The sequence below is a fragment of the Trichosurus vulpecula genome, chromosome 7, assembly GCF_011100635.1.
Source record: "Trichosurus vulpecula isolate mTriVul1 chromosome 7, mTriVul1.pri, whole genome shotgun sequence".
Lineage (NCBI taxonomy): Eukaryota > Metazoa > Chordata > Mammalia > Diprotodontia > Phalangeridae > Trichosurus > Trichosurus vulpecula.
In genome coordinates, this window is record NC_050579.1 from 259,631,782 (window position 1) to 259,653,149 (window position 21,368).

General features: G+C 37.5%; 1 protein-coding gene across 4 annotated transcripts in view; it reads left to right on the forward strand.

The window, feature by feature from the left end:
- Positions 1–21,368, forward strand: part of MYH10 (myosin heavy chain 10) — a 195,782-nt gene that overhangs the window by 146,287 nt on the left and 28,127 nt on the right. For all 4 annotated transcript variants that reach the window (XM_036767252.1, XM_036767251.1, XM_036767250.1 and 1 more), the window contains 5 exons: positions 3,455–3,592; positions 4,021–4,144; positions 10,724–10,895; positions 14,736–14,948; positions 20,740–20,884. In XM_036767252.1, coding sequence (XP_036623147.1) covers positions 3,455–3,592; positions 4,021–4,144; positions 10,724–10,895; positions 14,736–14,948; positions 20,740–20,884 — 792 coding nt within the window. The remainder of the gene's footprint in view (positions 1–3,454; positions 3,593–4,020; positions 4,145–10,723; positions 10,896–14,735; positions 14,949–20,739; positions 20,885–21,368) is intronic.

A 21,368-nucleotide genomic window follows, 5' to 3' on the forward strand; every position in this document is an offset into this window, starting at 1 on the left:
GATAAAAATGTCTTAAAAGCACAAGGCCAAGCAAAGATTCCCTAGAGACCTCCTTCAAAACCGACATTGAAGCATTAAAGATAACTCTTTCAGTCCTTTCACTACAGTCGTTTCACCATTTCAACTGTAACTGCCATCACTTAAGCCTTCATTCTTCCATGTTGGCCAGAAGAATGGCATGCGATTCTTCAATACAGTTTCACTAATTTTACAGTCTTGCAACCCTGTCAGAAAAGAAAATTGAGATTAGACATGCATCGCCTGTTATTAATAAAACAATACTTCCTCTTTGTGATGATGGCTTCCTTTTCTATATGGTTACTATCTCTCTAATTCCAGAATTTTTCCTGAAATTGAAGTCAGGTTCATTTGTCTATTGCTTCTAGACTTTTTTCCCTTTTAAGAAATTTGGACAGTAGTTACCTTTTTTCCATTCCTGTAGTATCTCTCCTGTTCTCCAAGATCTTTCAGAGATCACTGACAATGTCTCAGCAATCACATCCTATGATTCTTTCAGTCCCCTGGGATTCTTTCATCCCAGAGTACTGGTGACTTTCTTGGAGGGGCCCCTCTTGTTATACCTCTCCTCACGTTGGTTCTCATCTCCCTACGGCTAAGTTGTTTCCTAACCATTACAATCCAGAGACCTTTCTTCTTGGCAGATAAAACAGAAGGAAAATAAAAATTGTACATCTCCCTTCTTTCTTTTGTCCATTGTTATCATCACATGCACAACAAGCAGCATCCCTCTTCTTTCCTTACACTCCTTTTCCCGGATAGAGCTAAAAACACCCTTTTTCTGGTATTCATTTTTCACTCAGCTCAGTATGATTCATATTTCATCATCCATTGTGTTGCTTGTGTCTTCTATATTTATCTTTTTAAAATCTAAGTTTGTCAAGCTCCTGGTATAGCCACATCTATCTGATTATGTGCTTTTCCCTTTCTGTTGTTAGAATTTTGTTCTTAGGAACTTTCCATCCCTTCTGGGCCAAATTCCCCTATAGAATGCTAAGCCATTCTGTCTTATCTGGAACCTTTGAAATCTGCTCTCACGATATCTCTGGCACATGTCAGACTAGGGCACAGGAGGACTTTTCTCTACCACAATACAAATATTTTAAAATTAATTGGTTATTTTGCTCCTCATCATTTCCACCCTAGCAATTCATGGCTTCCTGTTAAGAATCAGGTCCAAAATAGAAGTGTTTTCATTGGTTCCTTTACTTTTGGAGGCATGAAGTTCTCATTAAGGCAAATCAAGGAATTACTGACTTCTTTCATCAGAAAGTCAAGTCCAGTAGATATCCGGATAATTGAAGTTCACCGTCGTGAGTATTTCATGCCTGTTCCAGGCTCACAGTGTTTACCAAACTCTGTTTTTTTAAAAGCAGTTCGTCAAAACCAACTCAAGCTGTCTTGTGTCATGGATCACATTGGCAGTGAGGTGAAGCCTATGGACCCCTTTCTCAGAAAGTTTTTAAATGCATAAAATACATAGAATTGCAAAGGAAACTAATTATATTGAAATACAGTTACCAGATAGTTTACAAAGTAAGTTCTTGAACCTAAGGATCCCTGGACTAACTCATCCATCAATCCATCAAAAAAAAATTTTTTTTTTATTAAGCATTAACGTGCCTCACACAGTACTATGCGCTGGGAATATAAAGGCAACAACAGTCCCTGTTTTCAAGGAACTTACATTCTAATGGGAAAACCACTTGCGAACAACTAAGTAACATAGACAAGATACTCAGAGAAGATGGGGATTATTCTCTGTTATTGCATGTGGTATGCTATGCCCACTGTTCATCCCCAGTTCTGCAATGCAGGGAGAGAAGTGGGTTTGTTCAACTCTTCTTTGGGGCCTTTGGTCATTATAAGTACAGGGTTCAGTTTCATTTCATTGGTCTTTCTTTTTACCTTTTTGTAGTTATATAAATTGTTTTCCTGGTTCATTTAACTTTATTGTACATTAGATTATGTGAGTCTTTCCATGTTTTTCTCTTTCATTTATTGTTTGCATGCCCAGTGCTAGTGCATAGCTTAATAAGTGCTTATTAATTGATTCTTACAGCACAGTTATGAACCGTCTTCATCTATTTCTGCTTCCTTTCCAAAGGATCTGAAATATATTCTAGTGCAAACAAACATCATTTCTGTTCCTGTTTTTGCTGCTTTCTACCATGTTTCCCATCTTTGGTTCCTGCATTTCCTCACATGTGTATGCCTTCTTTGTATACAGTGGTATTCCCTCACTATTTTTTTTAACATGTAACCATCTAGAGACATTCTAGTCATGGCTCATATCCCACCAAGTCTCAGTGAAACCTGGGAGATCAGATTTGCCTTCTTGTATTATGAACTCTTCACCCTGTTTGTTACCTATACTTTGTGCGTTTGTGATACATTTGAGATCGTTGCAGTTTTTTTGCTGACTCCTTTGAATTTTTTTCTTATTGTGTCTTTACTCCTACTTTCCTTCCCATTATAGGGACTTTGTTTAGTACATAGTTTAGTGGATATATGTAGGCATTTTTTTATCCTTCCCACCTCTTCTCATCCCTTCCCTTCCTTTTAAGTTTAGAACCTTTTTGATTATGTTTGCAAGACTCTTCAGAGACACATTCTTATCAGCCCTTGCTAAGTGTAAGCCATGTTGCTTGGGAACCAGTGATTCCTATATTTAAGCCTTGGTCCTGAAATCTCCATCCCATTGTCCTACCAGCAGTTTGTTTCCTGAATTTGATGCTGGATCCCAGAAGAGTGAGGACTTCACTTCCTATAAAGTGCTTTGAAGGAGCATGAAATAGTAGATAGAGAGCTGGACTTGGAGTCAGAAAGATTTGGGTTCAAATCCCACCTCTAATTTACTGGCTGTGTGACAATGAATAAGTCTCTTAACCCATCTGAGCCTCAGGTAATAGATATAAGCTATGTGCAAATTGCTATCTGCATAAGTATACAGGGGGTTTTAAACACTTTGATGTTGACGGTAATGCATTTGTATAAAGGGCAAAAACTGCTTGTACAGTGGTATAATTAGCAACCAATGATTTATAAGTGCAGTTTATAGATTCTAAATTATTTGAAATGTAATGGAGATGATTAAAGGGCGTTTAGGCCAATGATCTTCAAAAAAGGTGACCAGTCACAAATTCTATTATGTACTTATTTTTTGATTCATCTTTAGCCAAGTGCCAGAATTTGAGAGACGTCATTTAATACCTTTAAGAAGATACAGTACGTTCAAGACAATTTTGAAAATAGAGTAAATACTCAGTAATCTAAAATAAACTGAAAATTTTAAATTCTTTCTACATATATTACTTTTAGGCTTTAAATAACTATTCTTTTTTACTGTGATTCCGAGATGTTACTTTTAAGACATAGTAAGATTGTACTAGAAAAAGTGAGCAAAATATGTATTAAGTGTGCTTCTTCTATGAAGGATCTAGAAGAGCAGCTTGATGAGGAAGAAGGAGCTCGGCAAAAGCTACAGTTGGAAAAAGTCACAGCAGAAGCCAAAATCAAGAAAATGGAAGAGGAAATTCTACTTCTAGAGGACCAAAATTCCAAGTTTATCAAGGTATCATTGTGTTGCATGTCCTTTAAATGCAAACTCCCTGAGTTTTATTTTGTGCTCAGTTTGTGTATTGTTCCTTCGGGGATTGTGGTTTTGTTTTTGTCTTGGTATCTGAAGAGCCTAGTATTTGCTCAATGAATGTTTGAATTAAATTGAATTGAATTACTTCTTTGTTCTGCCTACTTTTATAGACTTCTCATAGAAATTAGCAATTCTAAATTTGTAAACTATTTCAGATTTATTTATTTTAATAATTTCAATGGAAATGTACATTATATAATATTTTAGCTTAAAAGTTCTTGTTCCAGTGTAGCCCTGTTTTATATCAGTAATGTAAGTGCTTAATATGCTAGCTTGGTACTACTTTGAAAACTTTGATTTACCACCTTTAATTTCTTTTATAAAGCAGTCAATTAATTATTCCTTAATAGGAAAAGAAACTGATGGAAGATCGCATCACTGAATGTTCTTCTCAGCTGGCTGAAGAAGAAGAGAAATCTAAAAATTTGGCCAAACTCAGGAATAAGCAGGAGGTGATGATCACTGACTTGGAAGGTGAGTATTTTGTAACCACGGATGTTTTAGAGTGTGTTTATTAGAAGCTCACTCATTCAGATTTTGTGGTAAGTTTTTTGAACACATTATTTTGTAATTATAGATCTAGTGTTAGTTTTAATTTATGATTTGCTGTGAAATATGTGGAAGACAATAAAAAAAACGTTAGAAGATATGACTTAGGATAAAGAGAAGAACAAGGCCAAAGCTTAAAGAATGCAGGGATATTTCGTGTCAATATCTTTTAATACATTCTTCAGAAACAAAGTTGGGAGGCACTGGACATGATGACCTTCACAGCATAACAATGAAAATGAGTATCTCTAATAGACAGGAGTGACTGGTTTCTCAGGTGAAATTCATTTATAAATCATTTATAAATTTACAATCAGACCATCAACATGTTAGAGCAAAGATAAAACATCAGTACTAAATTTCAGGAAGGAATAAATGGAAGATAGAGTATGTATTTGAGGCAACTCTAATCTGGCTTTTTTAAACAAACTGTTGACACCAGAAAATGAGAAATAGGAAAAAAATAATAGACGTGGACATAGACGTTTGCCATTTCCAAGGAACGTAAATCCTGAACCACAGTTAAACCAAAAGATCCTTACCTTAGCCAGCAAGCGTGTGATCCCATCACTGACCGCTGACCACCTGCTTTATAGGGCAACAGACCAAGAAGGCATATCTCCAACAGTAGCCTCACAAGTTTGCATCACCTCATCCCTGTATCTCACTGTACAGTTGCAGTGGATGTTTACAATTTCAGCACACATGTTTATATTATATATCATTGTATAATACTGTGCAAACGTGGTGGAGATGTTTTGAACCACAAGCCTGGGAACTCATATCTAATACCTGGGAAACAGAGATTGTTATGGCACATATCCTGGGAAGCTGAACCCTAAGAAATAATAACAAAAATACACTTTACACACACCAAAATCCACCTTACTTACACTAAAATTCACCTTACTGACATACGTGTACAGAAAGAAAGAAATGCTAGGTAATTTTGAAGAGGGAGAGCAATCAAGTTGGAGTCATTAGAGGAAGCTTCACAGATGAGAAAGCACCAAGATTTAGAGACAGAAGGAGAGGCGCCAGTGCAGCAAGGCAGGCTATGCAATATTGTGTTTCAGAAACAGTAGTTAACCCAATATGACTAGAACATAGAGTTCATAAAGAGAAGCTATGTGACATAATGCTGGAACCAGATTATAGAGTTCCTTAAATGTCAGGTTGAGGAAGATGCATTTTATCCTTGAGGCAGGATAGAACTCCTGGAAGTGTTTGAGCCTAGAAATAAAATTATGAAGATCCACGTGGACTCAAATGAAGAAATATGAGAAGATGCCCCTTTCTACCTATTCTGGGAGGTAGGAGGTCCACAGGTGTTACATATTACACGTTTTCAGATGTTTTCAATGAATAATCAGTTGTACTGCCTTTTTTTCCACCCTTTAAAAAAATACTGTCATTTGAGATGACTCTTGGGGAAGGGGAGAAGGGGGGGGATACATCACTCTATGGTGATGTAAGAAACAGAAAATATCGAACTATTTATAAAGGTTATTAAGAATCATCCAATTGAGAGGTGATTAAGAGTATAAACTACAGGGTGTCCCTAAAGTCTGGACACATAGGCAATGTGGAGTTACTGCATCGAGTTCATGTGAATCTTGCAAAGCACATCAGTTGTTGCATCACAAATGATGGAAATCATATTTTTGTTTGTTTTTTGAGGGAGGAAGGTAGGGCAATTGGAGTTAAGTGACTTGCCCAAGGTCACACAGCTAGTGTGTCAAGTGTCTGAGGCCGGATTTGAACTCAGGTCCTCCTGATTCCAGGGCCAGTGCTCTATTCACTGTGCCACCTAGCTGCCTCTGATGGAAATCATATTGAAGATGTTATGTGTTAATATTCCACTTAAATAAAATGTTGAAAATTTCATTTCATTTCTTGAAAATATGCATTTTTGCTTAAGCATCCAGACTTTAGGAACACCCTGTAGTATTATGATCTGGGAAGTGAAGAGTAGGGGCAGATTCAAGAGATGTTGAAGTATAGAGCTGCAATAGACAAGACTTTATAACTGTTTATGGGGGATGAAGGAAAGCAGAACATCGCTGGTGACTTCAGGGTTATGAACCCAGGTCACTATTAGGTGGTTTCTACAGCAGATATAGGCCTGTTTAAAGAAGCAGATGAGTTGTTTTAGACATGCCAGTGGAATATTTAGGGGGATATATCTAGTACCATTCTTCTAGAATCCTTCTAGCAATATTATTTGTTTCCATGTGAATTACCAGAAGTGCATATTAATATTCTAGTTTTTAGTTCTTTGTCATATCTTGGACATGTATCCCATCAAGGCAGCTGATCTCTCTGTTATAATGTTCTCAGCATGAATATACCAACCCCACTATTCATCTTTCCCTCCTCTGAGTCTTAATGAGTGATCTCTGTCCTCATGGCAGTTGTAGATCCACACCGTTACTCCTTGGAAAGATGATCGGCTGCTTTCCCCAAGAGAGTTCACTTCCCTCCTCGTTTAGAAGATCCTCATATCTGCTATTTAACTTGGAGTTCAATGTTCTTCCTTCCTTTTAATCCTGGGTCACAACTGCCCAACACAGGATGAGATGGTCCCCTCTACCTCTTCAGATGCTTTTTTCTTTTTTTTTTTTTTCACATTGAAACCCTTCTTCCTGATAACTTGGAGAATATAGAGGCATTCTTTGAACCCTTTTACCTTCACTTTTCTAAGTCCTGCATTATATCATAGATGAGTTAACTTAGTTGAGCAGAAATAAATACTGTGCACTCTGAATGTCCCTGAAAAGTTGCCCTTGTTTTCATCTCTGCTCAGTCCTTTATCATTCTTGCTGGTAGATCTCCTAGAAAACTGCAGTGTCTGTTTTCACCTGTGGAAGTGCCATTCATCTTGGTCCTTTGTACCTTTTTCTTGTAATTATCTTTTTACCTTGCTATTAACTTTACAGACACCGCTAACTTCTTTTCTGTTGTCTTACCACCTTCTCTTCAATTCCTCCCATATCTCCTCTCCCCAAAATCAATCTCTGAGCCTTCTTCGCTATTCCAGAAGCCTCCAAATCTCCTTCAGCTAAAATTCTACAAAAGCCAGGAGTTGGAAATTAATAGACTAAGCAGATTAGAAGCAGGGACACCACTTAAGAGGCTATTAAATGATGGAAGAAATATGAAGAAACCTGAATTCAGAATAGTGGCTCTGTGAATAAAGAAAAGGTGATAGGTGCAAGAAATGTTGTAGAGGGAGAACCATAAGACTAGGCAACTGATTGACCATAATTGGGCATTAAAAAGTCAGAGATCCCAAAGTTATGAACCTGAGCAAGGTGGAAGATGATAACACCCTGAATGGAATTTGGAAACTTTGGCAGAACAATCACTTTGGCAAGGAAATGAGTTGGATTTTATATTCTTAAAAAGCACTTAACATAAGTGATTTCATTTGAACCTTATAAGTACAAGTACTACCAGTACTATCAAGCCCATTTTATAAGTGAAGAATCTGAGGTTGAGAAGTTTAGTGATTTGCCCTTGCTTACTCAGCTAATTAATGTTAGAAATGGGAGTTGAAGCCAAGTTGTACATGTTGAGTTTTGAGATGTGAATTGGAAAATTCACACGGAGATGTATTACAGCCTGTTGACAATGCCAGAGATGATAATTGAGCTACCAGGAACTGCCGGGATCAAAAAGGAAGAGAATGTAGTGAAAAGAGAAAAGGACCCAGACTGGACCCTTGGGCTGTGCATACAGAGACATACATAAGGAGAAGAATGTAGCAAGGCAGCAGCAGTCTGAGGACCAGGAGAGAGCAGTGTCCCAGGATCCAAGGGAGGAGAACGTGGCAAGGAGAAAAGAGGGTATTGGGCAAGGAAACTACCCAGCATTGAGAAAAGGCCATTGGATCTAGTAGTTAAGACTTGATCATTGGTAATTGTGGAGATAATTTCAGTAGAGTGGTAGAGTTTAAAAATCAAATTAGAAATGGTTGAGCTGTAAGTGGGTATGAGGAGGTTAAGATACCAGTGTGTAATCTATCCTTTTTAGGTTTTGCCGGTGAAATGGAGGCAAGATATAGAAAAATGGCTTGAGGAGAAGGAAGGTGAAGTCAATAAAAGGGATAAAGAAAACTTTTCAGGATCCTCTCCGTTTACATGTTTGTATGCTGGGTTTTTATTGAGGTCTTTTTTCTCTCATTTTTATTGTATCCATTATCACTTAAATAACTCCTTCTTTACTGGTGCTACAGACCCCTATCCACTGTACTACTTAGCAGCCTTAATGAATGAATGAATTTAGGTAAGAAATTAGAGTTCTCAATGCAGAAAATAGAGTACTCAGTGCACTCTGCTGGGCAGTCAAACCTCCCACAAAATACATCCACCCCCCCCACCCCACCCCCAAAAATTAATTACGCAAACTTCTAGTAGGGAGATTGTGAATCTAAGTATATGGTTTCGAGTTCTCCTTTTATAGTTCATCATTACAGAAAGGCTGTGGGCTTTAGCTAATCATTTGGTAACACCCTTTGATCTGACCTTTGTCCCCTTTCCATATCGTCTTTATTTACATTGCAGTCATTTGTGCATCGTTCTTTTAATTTTCCTTTCTTCGTTCTACATGGCCATGTGCAGGTCTTCCTCTGTTTCTCTCAGATCTTCATATTCACCATTCTTTACTGCACAATAATATTCTGTTATCTTCACACACCAGAATTTGTTCAGCTATTCTCTAATCTCTGGAGCACATAATTTGTTTCCATCTTTTTTGATATTACATATAATAATCCTATTGGGACTGGACTTGAAAATTCATTAATACAGGAAATTCCTGCTAGCATAGCAAGGAGGTACCTTTTCTGCATTTTATAGACTTAGCAAGTTGTTAAGTGACCTACCAGGGTCACACGGCTAGTATGTGCCTGAGGGCAGGATTTGAGCCAGTCTTCTACTTTGCCTGTCCCTTAATGTGGCTGTGAATATTTTCCTGTGTGTGGGTCTTGTTCTTGTTGTTGTTGTTGTCTTGTACCTCCCAGGATTATAGATCCACTGGTGGAAACTCTGGGTAAAACTGAGTCACTTTGTGATTTTTCTTGCATAATTTAAGTTTGTCTTCCAGAATGGTTTAACCAATTAGCTATATCAGCTATGGATTAGGATACCTCTCTTCTCAAATCACCCTAAACATCAAGTCTTCCTGTTTTTTATAATTTAATAGATATGATGTCATACCTCAGAGATGTTTTTTTAATTTGTATTTCTTTGATTACTGATTATTTTTCATGTGGTTCTTGGTAGTTTAACTTTCTTTCAAAAATTGTGTGTATGCTTTGACCACTTATCCTTTTGGTTATGTCTTCTAATCTTATAGATTTATTATTTGGTACCCTATAGAGTTTTAGGTGTCAGGACACCAGATCTCAAATTGTATGTTGCTGCAAATTACTAACATCGGGTATCTGATTTTAAAAAATAGATTGATTAATGGAATAGATAAGGTAACCCAAAAGCAAAAATACACAATAGTAGAGCATTTGATAAACCCAAGAACACAAACTTTTAAAAAGAGTATGTTTAGTCTACAAAACTGCTAGGCCAACTCAAGCAGTTTAGTAGAAAACACGTTAGGCCAGCAAGTTATGTCAGTATGCCCCAAGAAATTCCAAGTTGATAAATGATTTAACCAAAACAAGTCATACCATAAAAACCATATCCATCACAACTAGAGATTGAAGAGGTACTTGTCACAACTAGCAGGATAGTGGAGACAATTAAAGGTGAAATTGAAAATTTTGGTTATGTAAAAAATTTTAAAGAGGCTTTTGTACAAATAAAGTCAACACAACTAGAATTAGAAGAAAGATACAGAATTAGGGAATTAAACTCTCTGATAAAAGTCTAACGTCAACATTCTTTCATGAAACCACGTTATTGGAGATTTCACACAAACCTGTTACATACAGTTTTTAAGCAGCCAGTGATTTGAGCTATTCTGAGATTTTTTGTCATTGTTCAGGAACTATTTCTTGATTTATAACTAGTGTGAAAGAAAACACAATCCATACCTTTTACAATCTTATGCAGAATCTATTCTCACTGCAGGCTTTTTGTTCTAAGGAACATGTTCTAGGAATGTATTCCTTGAGTAAATCAAGCACTTGCATTATTCCAATCTAGATAAAGGGAAAGGAAAAAACTAATCTCTGCTTTTCTCCCCATTATTTCTCCCCTACAATTCTCTCACTCCTGGTATGCTCTAACACCGCATCTGCCTCTCTGAAAATGCCATCCATATCAATACATTAATATTCCTCCTTCACACAATTTCTATCAAACTCATATCCCCTTTTAAATTGTAATGGGTTTCAACTATCTGGACATCTTATAAAATGTAACAGAAACAGTGGCATGTTCTTGAACAATAATTTTTTTAAAAGCTGCTGATTCTTGAAAAAATTCCAAGTTGGTTATCTTGATGTGTTCAGTGTGTTGAAGAGCCTCCTATGTCTTGCCTTAGAGCGCTTGAAGAAAGAAGAGAAAACTCGTCAAGAGCTGGAAAAGGCCAAAAGAAAACTTGATGGTGAAACTACAGATCTACAGGACCAAATAGCTGAGCTACAGGCCCAGATTGAAGAACTAAAGATCCAGTTGGCCAAGAAAGAGGAGGAGCTACAGGGTGCTCTTGCCAGGTCTGAGATTTTAAATTAAGAACATTGTATTTAGTCGTGTTCATAGGGATTTTATTTCTGAGTAAGCTGGAGAGGAATTGGGGGGAGATGTTTCCAGATGTCAGCTACATATGCCAGCATTCATGTAACACCAGACTGACTGACTTTACCATAACGCAATTGCCAACGTGTCTGTTCATTTAAATGTACTTAGTTTGGGTTGAAGCGTGGGGAGGAAACAATTTGTTTATTACCTCATTTTTTTTTCCTCATTTATAATACGTTCTTCTTTTAGAATGCAGATATATTTAATTTATGCTCTTAAGAATCTATATCTATTTCAACATAATGATTAAATTTACAACCAAGGGTTGTTTTGAAATGTTTGGCCACATGACCTAAAGTAAAGTAGTGAGACTCTTGGTTACAGAAAATTCTGTACAACAAATAATCTTACACAGAAAACTATTTTTACTGTTTAATATTGGACAAAGGCATCTTGTCAAATTTACAGACTAGACAAAGAAGTATAACTAGCACACTAGATAATAGAGTCAGAATTTAAAAAGAGTTTTGAAGATCTTAAAACATTGGAATGAATACTGTGAAATTATGAAACTGAGTAAGGAGAAATAAAAGGTCTTGCCCAGGTTCAAAAAATTGACCAAGTAAAAAATCGGGAGTGCAGTTTGTAGTTAGTAGCAGTTCATATGAATAGGTTCAAGGTGTTTTATTGGACTGCAAGCTCAGTATGAATCAGTTGTGTAATGTGACAGTTAAGAAATGGTGATACACACTTGGGCTGCAGTGAGAAAGGGACAGCTCCTGAGAACAGGGAGGTGCTGATCCTTATGTGCCATGCCCTGGGCAGACCATGGAGTATTGTGTTCAGTTGTGGATACTACTGTTTGGAAGGTCATTGATCATGCTTTAGAACACCCAGAGAAGGGCCACCAGAATGGTAGAGAGCATTACGTTCATGTCATATGAGATCATTTGGAGGAATTAGTGATATTTAGCCTAGGGAAGAGAATACTCAAGGGTAAGATACATTAGACTTATTCTGTTTTGCCCCAGTGGCCAGAACAAGAGGTGGAAGTTTCAAAGAAGCAAATTTAGGTGTGATGTCAAGAAAACCTTCCTAACAAGTTTGACTAACCAGTAGTGGAGTGGCCCGCCTCACCATACTGTGGGGGTTTCCTTGATTGAAAGTCTTCCAACAAAGTCTGAATGGACCAGGTGTGTTGTAATGAGAGTTATTTTTCAGATATGGATGAACTAGATGGCCATCTCTTCAGCTTGGATCCTGTGATTCTTTGGCCTAGGCCTACACACTTTGCGGCCTGCCAAAGGATTTCGGGCAGCCCACAAAAAATGTGGAAGCCACCCCCAAAATCCTTTGGTATGCAGGTTGTGCAGGCCTGTCTGGCCCCTTATCTGTATTACTCATTTTAAAGTAGTATTAGATTCTGTCACACAGAGAGGAATGCTCAACCCTTTACTTTTGTTCTCCCATCAAAAAGCAAAGTCCTTTATCCTTCTCCATCTCAAAGATCCCAATTTTTCCATCAGAGGGAAAAAACAGGTAAATCCAAGCTACCCACTTATCATATAACAGAATTATAGACTTTTGAGAGACTTCTGGCTTCAACCAGTCCTTATATGTCAAGTTTATAATCCTCTAACCCCCCTCATCTTCCTGGTTACCTTCCTTTGGACATACTCCAGATGATCAGAGTTCTTAAACTTTGAGGCTCAACACTGAACCTGATACTCCAGAATGACATCTGACTATGGTACTGTCACCTCCCTTTTCCTGGAAGCTGTTCCCCTCTTCATGGAACCCAGGATGCTCATGCTGAGTGGAGCTGCCATGCCACTAAAACTACCAGGTCTTTTTCACATTGCTATCTAACCATGCTTCTTCCATCTTGTATGTGACATTTATCTTTTTAACCCTGTGTGTAAAATTTTACAACTATTTCTAGTAAGTTACATCTTACTAAATTCATCCCAGTGCTCTATCCTATAAAGATTTATCTGAGTCCAGATAACTATCCTTCCCAGCTTGTGTCATCTAGTTTTGATATACATATCATCTGTGCCTTTATCCAAATAAATGATAAAAATATTAACTGGTGTAGGACCAAGCACAGATCCCTGGTGCAGCCCACCAGAGAATGCATATCAAGATGAGGCAGGATCTTTAATAACTTTGCTTCAAACCCAGCATTTTACCTTATTCTGAATCCAGCTAAGCTATACTGTCGTCTTTCTCCTATCTCTTCATCTTTTCCACAAGAATAGCATGAAATAAAATTCCTTGTTAAAATCTAGGTAAAAAAAAAATAAGGCATGACTTGCTCTTGATAAAAGCCATACTAATTCTTTGTAATCACTGCTTCTTTTCTAGGTGTTTCCTAATCATCTCTTTAATGATCCGCTCTGGATTTTTCCTAGGAATCAAACAAAATCAAGCTCGCACTCACCTCTAGGTTATAGACTATGTTCTATCATATTTCAGATACACTTGCAGTAACTCATATCTGCCAGTTCTTTTAGCCTGAGGATATAGCTAGGTGACTTGAATTCATTAAGAGCCTACTTCTCTTGTGTATCAAATTCCTATCCGCCTTTTTCATTCTGTGCTCTTTGGTACAAAGGTCTCTCTCTTTGTCAGAGAAAGCATAAGCAAAATCAGAGCTGATCCACTCTGTCGTCTGTTATCAATTATTATCATCCCATTTGCCTTAAATAAAGGTCCTATTCCTTCTTTGATCCTGTTTCCATAGGTCTAGCTTAAATACACAACACACACATGCACACTAGCTTAAGTCTTTAGCTTTACTTGAAAGCTTAGTTCATTGTGAACTTTAGCACTTCAACTTTTTCTAGGACCATACTATACTTTTATATTCTGTTACCTATCTTTCAAGTCCATTTTTCATACATTTAGTTTAAAATCTAATTTGGTTGGTGAGCTCCCTATGCATCCACATCAATTTCTTCTTCAATCATTTTCCTGGGTATTTTCAGAATATCATTTTTGAGAGTTTCCCATCCTTTTTGGACTTACATCCTCTGAACCCTATGAAAACCAACTAACCCATAGTCTGGGTTTGCATGTCAGTCTATATGGCTTTCTTCTCCTCCTTTAACACAAACTCTAGGAGTGAGTGACCATTTCTCCCAAAGTCTCCTTTGTTTCCAGCTGGCAACTAGTTCTTCTCTATTAATGAGAATCAGATTCAGAAGAGAATTTCTCCTTGTTGGTTCCTCACCTTTTGAATGATGAAATTCTTACTGAAGTAAGTCAAGACGTGCTTAGCCCAGCAGATGGCCCAGATAACCAAAGGCCTCATCACTGCTAGAGCGTTCCTCTGGGCCAAGCTTCTTATCCATTTCCCAAATTCCTAATCTTCTCTTTCTTTCCGAGTGGTCTGTAATATACTCAAATGACATGCACCTGTGCTGTTGCATTTTCTTTTTGTTGAATAAAAATGCATATTGTATTGCCTGAATACATTGCATTTAATACTGATAGAAAGTAGTTTGTTGTGTGTAATGTGGCAGTGTGCAGCTGACCTGGGATTATAAAAAATGATCATGTTAGATGGATCATTTTATATTGGTCACTAGAAGTTGACTGAACAATGCCCCCAACAGTATGTTATTAATGACTGACATTGGGACTATTCAGGTGCCCAGTTCTCTGCCATTGTTGCTGTGGCTCTTACCTCCCAAGGAAAGAATGAATGGGCAGTTGGTATCATTTAAGAAAACACTTCATACATATATATATAGAGAGAGAGAGATGCGTGTGGGATATCTGATTTCCTGTTATGCCTGAATTTTTAACAGAGGCGATGATGAAACACTTCATAAGAACAATGCACTGAAAGTTGTACGAGAACTGCAAGCTCAGATTGCTGAACTCCAGGAGGACCTAGAGTCAGAAAAGGTCTCCCGAAACAAAGCAGAAAAGCAGAAAAGAGACTTGAGTGAAGAGCTGGAAGCCCTGAAAACAGAACTTGAAGATACTTTGGATACTACAGCGGCTCAGCAGGAGTTAAGGTGACTCCCCTTTGTAACCCAGAAACCTAGGATTTTTCTGAGTCTCCCTGTCAGTTACGATTGTAATTTTTGCTCATATTTACATAGTGCCTTAGAGTACAAAGCACACTGTATACACCATACATTTATTACTTTGCCTCATACCACAGCTGTCTGAGGTAGATGATGAACGTAGCACAGAGGGGTCAAGCTGGAAGAGACCTTGGAGATCATCTGGTGTGATCTCTAATTAACAGGTGATAAAACTGAGGTTCAGAGAAACGAAGCAGTTATCCCCAAGTCATACATATTGAACTTGGCAACACCAAGACTCAGATGTTTACTCTCGGGTACATCATGTGATAATGACCTAAAGTAAATTATTTTTCTGTTCAACAGAGGCCCAGCAAACGATTTTGGTGGCCCCTTCTTCTGCCTCTAGACCACTTCCCCACATCTGTCGAAGTATCCTCAACCACCTTGCCATAACTGATTAACTGTTAAAGATTAGCAAGGGATTCATCAGTCATTAATGAGGAAAGGGGAAGGAACAAAATTAAGAAATGACAAAAAGAAGGGGACAACAGTAGTCAAACTTTGACCTGAATGTTACCTAAGAATAAAAACAGAGGTACATACACAAGGCATAGTTATCAAAATAAAATGTTCATTAAACATATCTATAACATACATAATATCTATATATATATGTATAATATATAATATCTGTAATCCTTCGACTTTGAACTCTGGGTGCATTTTCCCACTGCATTCTAGGTACTGTGTTATGTTGTTTTATAATCCTGAAGGATGTAAAAAATTTGGCAAAGTGGAAGTCCTTGCCTTGAAGGAGATTACCTTCTCACGGAAGGATACAGCAGGCACACAAAGAAATATACACGAAGCCAAAAGTAACAACTAGAAAGATCAGAAAAGGAGGTGACCTCTGAGCTGAGACTTGAGGGAAAGTAGAGATTCTAAGAGAGATAGTAGGGAATGAGGAAATACATTCCAGGTATGAGCGCTGGACATGGCATGTCACATTTGAGGAATAATTAATGGGCCAGTTTGACTAGAACAGAGTTCATGAAACTGGAGTAATGTGAAACAAGTCTGTAAAAGAGGGCGGGAACCAAAAGTGTGGAGGATTTTAAATATCGTGCTAACAGGTTTTGTATTTTATCCTAGAGGAAATATGATTTCATTTCTGCTTTGAAGAGTTGAATTGGGGAGATAAAATTTAATACTTAAACTAGAGTAATAAGGTGCTCTCTTTCTCACTTTCTGTATGTGTGTGTGTATACATACATATATATATATATATACACATGTGTATGTATAAACACATCTTTTTTCTTTATTTTTAGCATTCATTTAAATTTTTTTTTGTTTCCAAATTCTCTGCCTCCTCCACCCATTGAAAATGCAGGCCATAGGATGTCAATTAGATAGATATGAAGTCCTGTAAAAAATGGTCATATCAAACTATGCCAAAAGGGCTATAAAATTGTGTATGTCCTTTGATCCAGCGATACCACTACTAGGTCTGTATCCCAAAAAGATTTTTTTAAAAAAGGGCGGCGGGGGGGGGGGGGTAAGGGGAAGGACCTATGTGTACAAAAATATTTATAGCAGCTCTTTTTGTAGTGGCAAAGAATTGGAATTTGAGGGGATGCCCATCAGTTGAGGAATGGCTGAACAAGTTGTGGTACATGATTGTGAAGGAATACTATTGTGCTGCAAGAAATGGTGAACAGAAAATTTCAGATTTCAGAAAAACCTGGGAAGACTTAAACAAACTGATGTGGAATGAAGTGAGCAGAACCAGGAGAACACTGTAACACAATAATAGCATCATTTTATGATGATCAACTGTGAACGACTTAGTCACTGTCAGTAATACAGTGATGCAAGATAGTTTCAAAGGACTCATGATGAAAAATACTATATACCTCCAGAGAAAAAACTAATGGAATCTGAATACAGATTGAAGCATGCTATTTTTCACTTTATTTTTTTTTTATGTTTTTCCCCCCATTGAATCTACATTTTGTTTTACAACATTACTAATATGGAAATGATGTTTTGCATGATTGCATATGTGTTACCTGTATCAAGTGGCTTACCATCTCAAGGAGGGAGGAGAAATTTGAAGCTCAGAATTTAAATTTTAAATTTTTTTAAAAGAATGTTAAAACTATCTTTACATATAATTAGAGAAAAATAAAATATTCTTTTAAAAAATTCCATATTAGCCATGTTTTTTAAAAAACACAATAAAAAGCAAGAAACAAAGAAGGTAGAAAAAATATGCTTCAATCTGTGCTCAAGAGCTCACCAGTTCTCTCTCTGAGGATGGATAGCATTTTTCATCATGAGTCCTTTGGAATTGTCTTAGATCATTGCCTTTCACGGTTGGTCATCATTACAGTATTGCTGTTCCTGTGAACAATGTTCTCTTGGTTCTGCTTGCTTTACTTTGTGTCTGTGGCATTTAAAAAGTTTGAGGCATAATTTCTGGGTAATGTAATCATTTTATTAATAATGCCAGCATGTTTATTAGTAAAAGGAATATCATTTGGCCATCTCACTCTTAGACCAAAGAAATCATGGAAGCAGGCTCACAGTTTATATGCCTTTTGAAAGAGAGGTGTTCCAGAGGGTAGCAGTCAACTCTGATTGGTTAACAATTAATGAGAGAACGAGGGTGGCAGTCAACTCTGATTGGTTAATAGTTAATGAGGGAACGAATATTACTGTGAGGGCATTGAGAATGGCATCAGGTAGAAGAGAGACTATCCCTACACCCAGACAACCCCCAGCCTTGGGCAATCTATTCTGAGAATTATCCCCACCCAAACCTGACTAGAGCACAATGGCTTCCCCACCTGGGTGGGGTCTGAACAAGATTGTTAAGAAAGTTAGTCCAATGTTATTATCAGTAATGTCCTTCAAAAGACTGAACTTTTGAAATCAGGACTTTATAAAAGGGGGAGAACTCTGATCTCCCCAAATCCTTGTTTGTTAATAATCATTTCTCTCATTTCCCAGGCTTCTCTGAAATCAACCTGCTTATCATTTCTTATAGCATGCAAGTATTCCATCACAATCATATACTACACCTTGTCCAGCCATTCCCCAACTGATGGGCATCCCCTCGATTTCCAATTCTTTGCCACTACAAAAAGAGCTGCTATCAATATTTTTGTACATATAGGTCCTTTTCCCTCTTATTTGATCTCTTTGAGATACTGACCAAGAAGTGGCATCACTAGGTCAAAGGGGGCACAGTTTTATAATAAGCCCTTTGGACGTAGTTCCAGATTGTTTTTCAGGATGATTGAACCAGTTCCCAGCTCTGCCAGGAGTGTGTTAGTGACCCTGTTTTTCAGAAACCCCTCCAGCATTTATCATTTTCCTTTTCTGTCATGTTAACCAATCTGGTGGGTGGGAGGTAGTGCCTCAGCATTGTTTTTTAATTTGCATTTCTCTGATCAATAGTGATTTTGGGCATACTTTCATATGACTATAGATAGTTTTGATTTCCTCATCTGAAAACTGCCTGTCTGTGCCCTTTGACCATTTATAATTTGGAGAATGGCTCTTATTTTTATAAATTTGACTCTGTTCCGCATATATTTGAGAAATGGGGCCTTTATCAGAGAAACTTGCTATAAATATTTTTTTTCAGTTTCCTGTTTTCCTTCTAATTTTGGCTGCGTTTGGGGTTTTTTGGTGCAAATTTCATGTAATCAAAATTATGTATTATATTTCCTGTGATCCTTTCTTTCTCCTCTTTGGTCACAAATTCTTCTCATATCCATATTTTATGCTTATGACATCATACTTTATATCTAAATCATGTGCCATTTTGACCATATCTTACTATATTATATGGTGTGAGGTGTTGGTCTATACCTAGTTTGTGCCAAATGGCTCTCTAGTTTTCTCAATAGTCTCATGTATGCGTATTTCTTTAAACACTTCATAGCATTTAATTTATACCTCCAATGAAGGTGTAGGATGTGAATTAGTGAGACAATGTCAGAGGGCATTCTACACAAAGAGAATGGTATAAACAAAAAGACCAAGGCAAAAATGAGACTGACGTGAGTGGAGAATAGTAAGAGATCCACGTCACTGGAGTAAAAGACCTGGATTGGGGAATAAAAAGAAACAAATTTGAATAGATGGTTCTCAGTTGGTTCTTGTAGATGTCAGGCTAAAAATTTATACATTTATCCAATAAGGAAGGAAAGACAAACAAGGCTTCAAATAGACTTCTGAGACAGAGAAAGCAGTAATGCCTTTGATAGAACCAGAAGATCTAAATAAGAGATCCAAGTAGTGGGAGAATATATGGAGGGAAGATGAGTTCAGTTTTTGTTGTGTTCAATTTGAGGTGATACGGTATTTCTTCAAATTATCTTCTGTTTACTTTCCTGTGTGAATTTTTTTCTGGGTCTCCCAGATTGTGCCTTATACAATAAATAGTTAATATATATTTGTAGCTGTCTCTCTGCTAAAAGGTTCTAGTGCATCAGTAGACCATGCTCACATGCTTACAGCTGCTGTTCTGTTCCCCAACCCCAACACTATTCCTGCCTAAGTTAGAATACCTTGAAATATGCCTGTAGGATATGCATGTAGTGTCAGAAGGATGTTGGATGAAGATTGGAAAAACTTGGGGTCTCATCTCATCTCTGTGACCTCATACAAGCTACTCCACTTGTCTGAGCCTTAGGGTCCTTTTTATAAAATTAAAAGTCCTAGTCTTTGCTCAACCTGTCTCACTCACAGCTGTAGTAGTGTAAGAAGAGTACTTTGAAACCTGTGAAGCCTAATCCAAATGTAAGATGACCGTGTTACTGCTCAAACACTGCTCCCCGAGAGTGACAGCTGTGTGCAAGAAGTATTTATGTGAGTTCTGAGTGCGAGGCCCTATGTGTGGTACTAGGAATAATTCACAGAGGCTTTCCTGTTTCGTAAGCATGGCTGCTATGTTCCCAAAATCCTACTCTATACCTTTATAATTCAACAAACATGGATTAACTGTCTGCAGTTTTATAGGATCATCATTCTGTGGGTGTAGACTGCAGAAGAGATTAAATTGAATTTGTACTCATATCCTGAATGCTGTTACTGTTTAAATGGTTCCTCAGTATCAGCTAGACTGCTAGGGCTAGAACCAGTGGTGGGATTCAAATTAATTAACAACTGGTTCTCCACAGAACTGAGCTGAGGAGCTGCCGCCACCATCACCATCAACCTAAAATTAGGTAGCAGTTCTGCCAAACCAGTGCAAACCAACTGAATCCCACCACTGGCTAGAACAAAACCTAGTATATCCAGCCCCCTCTTACATAGAGAGAAAATAACTGAAGCCCAGAGAGGATTAGTAACTTGACCGAGTCGGCCCAGTTATTGAGATATAGGTCTAATAATTAATCATGTCCTATGTTCCTCAAAGTTTATGAAATATTTCACCTACCTATTTCATGGGTTTAGTGTGAATAAAGTATTATCCCCATTTCATAAAATAGGACATTGAGGCCCATGTGACCTTGCCCAAGGTTACACGATAGTAAAATACAGACCTGGAATTTGAACCCCAGTTTCTGGGCTGCCACTACACCACACTGGTTCTTCTCTTAAAATATCAGTTGAACTAGCTTTTCTATTATAGTTTATTACAGTACAGTATCTAAGGAACTAAAACTTATATAAAAGGATGTATTTTTGTACTACCAATTCTTAAATGAACTAAGAAAATAATTCTGGGTTTCTTTGTGTTAAAAATTGCTTTCTGTAGGACAAAACGTGAGCAGGAAGTAGCTGAACTGAAGAAAGCTATTGAAGAAGAAACTAAGAACCATGAAGCTCAAATCCAGGACATAAGGCAGAGACATGCTAGTGCCCTGGAGGAACTCTCTGAACAACTTGAACAGGCTAAAAGGGTAAATAAAAATTTCAGTCATTTAAATTTTTCTCAAAACCAGTCCCCAAATTAGATTTCTCATTGTTCATCAGTAATAATTTTCTTTTTCAAAGTAAAATTTTATTGATATATTTGATTTTTATATCACCAGAATTCTTCTAGTATACCTCCTTTTCTCCTCCCAAAGATCTGTCCCATATAATAATATTTTTTAAAGAAAAAGAGGAAGAGAAAATAGCCAAGTTGGTGGAGAAAAGGCATCAACTCACCTGAGGTCTCCCCAAAACCGCTGTGAACACCTTTAAGTAATGCAATAAAACAATTCCTGGAGCAACAGAATTCACAAAAGGATGGGATAAAATAATTTTCCAGCCAAAGAAACTTAGGAGGTCAGCAGTAAAGTTCTGTCACACTTGGGTGAGAGTGGAACACAGTTCAGCATAGGCCATGCCAGTATAGACCCAGCCCCAGCAAATTAGGAGGAGGCCTTGGGAGCCACTGAA